We start from the raw sequence: 5,853 nt of genomic DNA on the forward strand, positions 1-5,853 counted from the left end.
TCTGAGTCCACTTTATCATATATTCTTTTAATTCTGTGCTCAACTTGACTTATGGTTTGCTTTCAATTCATCTTTGTCATGAAAATGATCAATGTATATATTATCAATTACATGTACATTGGTCACATTCGGACTATTGTACACGCCACATAAATGCAAAATCTGGATGGTTTTTAATATATCATGACTGATACCTTAAGATGTGTAGGTTAAATTCTTTTGAAAAAGTCAAAATTTACATTAGTCGTTATACTACCTTTAATAGTTTATCCTTAAAACAGATGACTGTTAAAAGAACAGTGCATTTACTGTGTCAAGCTCTTGTGGACATAGTGTCAAAAGAAAACATGCATCTGTTTATTGTTTTGCTATTGTCTTCAATCTACATCACGACTTCGGAATATGCAACGAGTTGTAGAAATTTTGATTGTGAATACAAACTGTTATCAAAATTAATACAACTCGAAGAAAGGACAGCTCAACAGGATAGCAAGATATCTCTATTAACCGAAAAGCTCGAAGGTAAATTTGAGTCTTTATTATCTTTTTAATGGTTATTAAAACTTGAATTCTAATAAATGCAATTATTCATTCGTTTGAGTAGTCAAATACATAGATGTATTAAATCTACTGGTTTCAGTATGTTCAATTTAATTTTGTTTTGTATTTTTTGGATTGAGATCAACAAAGCTAAAACTAAAGACGAAAGACAATACAATACTGGCTTATGTAGAAAAATTCAAAATTTTTAGTTAACTGCAATGTTTAATGTGATGCTTGTCATCTAAAACGTAAGTGTTAGTTAAAAGACGTGAAAAGGTAAATTGGACAATTGGGCAGATAAGATTATTGTATAAAATCAAAGCTACAGTAATTATCTTGTAGTTTTAACAACGAAATAAAAAGCTATGTATATTTATAATTGCAGCATGCTTCTTTAAAAAGACTTTATTCGGTGCCATTTTACTTTAATTTCTAAATGACCTTTATTTGGAAATCCCTCAATTTCAGATACTGAAAAAACAATAGCATTCCTGAATAACACAATTGTAACAAACCAGAAATCTGCTGATGGCACAACATACATTCGCTGGGGCCGCACCACGTGTCCCGGCAAAGCCGTTCTAGTTTACGACGGCTTCGTTGCCGGATCGGATCACACTCATAGCGGAACTGCAGTTAACCCTTTATGTCTGCCAAAAGATCCAGACTACGATAATTATCTCGACGGTTTTCAAGATTCAGGTAGGATATATGGAGCAGAATATCAAACAAGCACTTATCCGAAATGGACATATCTTCATGACCATGACATTCCGTGTGCAGTTTGCCGAATCCCACGAAATAATGTTCTGATGGTGCCAGGGAAAAATCGTTGTCATGAAAATTACATCTTGGAATACAAAGGCTATCTAATGGCTGGATACCACAGTCATGCGGCATCTTCTGAGTTTGTATGTGTTGATGAAAATCCCGAAACAATTAAGGGGTCTCATCAGGATCTGAATGGCAAATTATTTTATTTTGTTGAAGGCACTTGTGGCTCTCTACCTTGCAATCCATATAAGAACGGATGGGAGCTAACATGTGCTGTATGCTCCTATTCACACAATGCAAAGTCGACAAGTATTCAGCCATACACGTAGTTTTCATACCAAACCAGCATAAATGATAAATTCTTTATGCGATCATATGGTTATTTATATATTCTTCAGATTGTAAACAAGAATTTAAATAGACTACTAAAATGTTAGTTTCCTTATCATAAACTTAATGATCTTAGATAACGTCATTGCAAGTTTTTAACATTGTTATGGAAATAAACATCTGTTCGAAATAGATGACATGTTTTGTTACACCTACATTTTTATCATATGAAAAAATTATGTGAATAAAATGAATTTATAAGAATGTCTTAAATTAGTTTTCTTTTAATCTGAGCTAATAATATGAATGCACTTTTATAATTGATATACATATATATATTGATGAATTTAATATTCAAAATATCTCAAGTTCAACTTCAAGAGCTATAGAGCTATCACAGGTAATTAAATACGCTTGTTCATATATACATATATAATTGGGGAAATTTGTTATTCGAATAATACATGTAGAAAAATAACACGCATATTCTATAGTAACAAAAACAAACGTGCTGCTTTTGGATATAGTATTTTGTTTACATTTACATTTGTTTTAAAATCTGTATGATTTGGCTTCAACGACTTAAATGTAGATCATTTAAACTAAAGATCACATGAACGTCAAGGAAAATGTACTATTTCTCTTACAGCACTGTCATTTTAAGAGGTTACTGTTTTATAGATTTCTGACGGGTGAGGGGAATAACTGCTTAGATAGACACATCTGTGGACACATCTATAAAACGCAACGTTGGGAGAAGTCATTTTGTTTCATAGCAGCCTCTTTACTTTTGAACACTGGTGTGTTTTCAAGCCTAATTTACTTTATTTCTTAACAAGTATTGAATAAAATTGATTCAAAGATGTAAATTAACTGTTTCACTTCAAAAATAATAAAAGTATACCATTGTAAATTCATTGATTTCAGCATTGCTAAGTGTTGCACATATTCATTATCGCTTTTGTACAGACTCAATCAAACCGAGTCTGCAATTTGATGTGATTTTGCTGATTGTAATGCTTTTAAGATCACTTTTCCTCATTTTTTTCCAGAATCTATACATAAAAAGCAGGTGTCATGTGCCGTGTGGCATCCGTAAAAGTTGCCCAGTATTTCACTTCAGTGTTTGATTGCTTTTCGTTGTTGTTTTTTTCTGGTCCTTAGGAATCATAGATTCCAGCACTGTTGAGTTTCGCTCAAGTCGATGCAAGGGGTACATACACAATCAAACAGAGTGTGAAATTTTCATTTAAATGCTTCCGAGGGATCTTTTTTGACAGCTGTTCATTTTTGGATACACCTTGAAATACCTGCCTTTTTTAGGTTTAAAGATAAAAGATCAAAGCCCATTTACTCAAAAGCTTTCCAGCTATTCAATATAATATTGGTTTACTTGTTATTCTCATCATGTTGTGCAATACATGTAATTCACAAGAGCATGTAATCCTAAATATTTTAAATTATAACCAAGAAGGACGCTAAGATGCTAAAGAAGTTTTAGCTTCACTGTTTTTAAGATGAATGAAGAGTCAAAATGCATATAGGGAACGTCATATAAAATTCTCCTACGATCTTGGCCATAATAATTTATATTAAAATTGACACGTCTTTAAGGTAGACCTCGTCCGCGATATCATGTCAATAATATCAATAACCATCAAACAGATTTAGATGAGATTGTCAAATAATAACCTTTAAGTAGGCACTACGTTTCAAAATTACCTTAAATAATCAGATAATGCTAAATAAGATGGCTGCAATAGCTAAAATATGTTAACGGTATTTCATAAATAAATTTTGTGTGAACTTTAACCATTTTAAAGTAATTCTGTGTAAAATATTTACGTTTTGGCTCATTGACAAGCAAAATTAATCTTTGGAGCTCAGAGAATTTGTCACAAGTGGCACTCATGTTTAAATTGTTCACGGTTGTGGTAGTCCATTCATATAAATCGAAGAATATGATTTTCTTCATTAGAAGTGACCGTCCGGTCATTATAAAATGTGGGCTTTTAATTGTTTTGATAAATAATTAACGATAATTCTTGCGGGCTGGAATGAAAATATTTTCCGCTTCTACAGAGTGCGTTTATTCCATATGGAATAAGTCTGCTGTTCAGCGAGTTGGTTGTAAACTGTCTAAGATGTGCTTATTTATTTATTTATTTATTTATTGCGTCTTATAAGTGCGTTTATCTGATATTGAATAGTTTCACAAGTCTCCTATTTTACTCACTAACAACTTTTTTACTTGTACCTTATAACATGGTCTTTCAAGTTTCTATTTGAAAGACCCTAATCATCCATACTGTTATAATGAATTGGTCAACAAAAATTTTATATTCAAATATACATTTATATTTTAAATACAAAATTATATTGTATTATCTACTTCCTTTACACACGTGCAATGCAGCCATATCTAAAACTATTAGCTGCCAGACTATTGTATTTTGATAATGAAACTCTTTTAAAAATGTCTTTAACTAAATCACTAAATCAAGAATGATAAAAAAATATCTAAAGAACGTTCAGAACATCAAACTTGAAAATATTGCATTGATTAAGCCTATTCATGGAAGGTTCTGTGAAGTGCAAACTACAATCCGCACCCCCCCCACCTCAAGCTGTAACATTTTAAAGCATTTGATTTGAAATGGTAAAATTCTGTAATAATATCCGCGAATTATTTGGTTATTGATTTTTCAATATATGATCCATAATGCCCCTAATGAAAATTTGTGGTAAGTTATTTCTTGTTGCACTGATATCGTACGAACGCAATACGAATACTGTTTTTTTAACAGATTATTAAAAATTATATGGTACTACACATGTATATTATAGACTGAAATAAAAAGAATTCTGGAAATGAATTACATTTAATGCAGAAAATAAAGCGTTGCTGACTTTGATACTGTCAATTATATGATCATAGTTACAGAGTTTAATGGCAGGTAGCTCGGAAACAAGTCCAAGTCGTTCACTTGATGGGTGTACTTATACGGTCCCGTAGACCGCTTCGATATTTAGTGCAACAAATAAATTTTCTAATTTACGAAACCGCCTTCTGTTGTTTTTTTTTAAGGAAAGGGGCTGCTTTGTGTATTCATTTTTAGGACAATAATATAATATAAATGGACATTCTTTTATAAGCTCGAATATTATACCTTAGCCGACTTTAATTTTTATCTTTTGATGTATTAAATCGTTGCCCGTTTTCAACATTTCGGTACAAACATTACCCAAGATTCTACCACTTTCTATTTCCTTTCTCATAGCGTTTCATCACTCTATTTTCATAGATATGCTTCACGCCTTCTTCATAAAACTGAGTTGAATATTTTATGAGTATCTACATTTTTTAATTAAACCGTAATTAAAATGTTCTTTGAACTCGATAAATCAAACGGCTAAATGGGGTTATGTCCCACAAGTCAAGTTTTAAATATCGTTGTTATTCGAGTTCGAATATTGATTAATGCAATGCCATTGGCCATATTGATATAAATATTTTATTAATTTTGATCATTTGAGTAGAAACGTATACAACCTTTATCAAATTGTAATTTCATGAAGTGATACAAACTACATGCATGTCTGAGAAACTGACAAGGTTATTTGCGTACAATGAAAATGTATTCACATCTAAAGACAACTCTGCTTTCAATGTCATGCTAGAGAAGTTTGTAGTCAATAAATCGAAATAAGATGTCTCTATCTAAGGTTAAAGCAAGTATAATGTATTTTTTGTTTAAAATTTAAAAGTATCCAGTTATCTTATGAAATATGATTGAATGCAATTTATAATTGATTGTTTCTATAACTTTGTTGTCAACTCTCAAAAGAGTTGTCAAATAGATTGTCTCGCACGAATATTTTATGTAAACAGAAATAAATATCATTCTTCTATTTTAAGACGGGTTTTTAACAATTGAGTTTGAATTCCTTGCAAGCGCGAGTATTTCCGAAAGGGAATCAACATTCATTATGTCTTTCAAATGTATATTTTGAAATTCTTCTTCATCAAAATTCAACAATGAGATTTCCATGTGCCATTGTCGTTTTTCTTTTTAACCAGCGTTTTGTTCTTCTTCTATATAAAGTGAAGAAAAAATCATAAATAAGCACCATATGCTGTTCCAAACTGTTCAAATCCAATTTGTGTGATTGTTTTGCCAATTCAACATTGAAATTCCATCATTT

At 31.3% G+C, this 5,853-nt stretch overlaps 1 protein-coding gene across 1 annotated transcript; it reads left to right on the forward strand.

The window, feature by feature from the left end:
• The first annotated feature begins 266 nt into the window (after positions 1-266).
• On the forward strand, positions 267-1,911 carry LOC132737782 (uncharacterized). Its single transcript, XM_060725131.1, has 2 exons — positions 267-522; positions 1,012-1,911. Exons 1-2 carry the CDS (start codon positions 282-284, stop codon positions 1,644-1,646), a joined length of 876 nt encoding a protein of 291 aa, XP_060581114.1. The 5' UTR covers positions 267-281; the 3' UTR covers positions 1,647-1,911.
• The last annotated feature ends 3,942 nt before the right edge of the window (positions 1,912-5,853 follow it).

The sequence above is a fragment of the Ruditapes philippinarum genome, unplaced genomic scaffold, assembly GCF_026571515.1.
Source record: "Ruditapes philippinarum isolate M1 unplaced genomic scaffold, ASM2657151v2 ctg190_1_1_1_1, whole genome shotgun sequence".
Classification (NCBI taxonomy): Eukaryota; Metazoa; Mollusca; class Bivalvia; order Venerida; family Veneridae; genus Ruditapes; species Ruditapes philippinarum.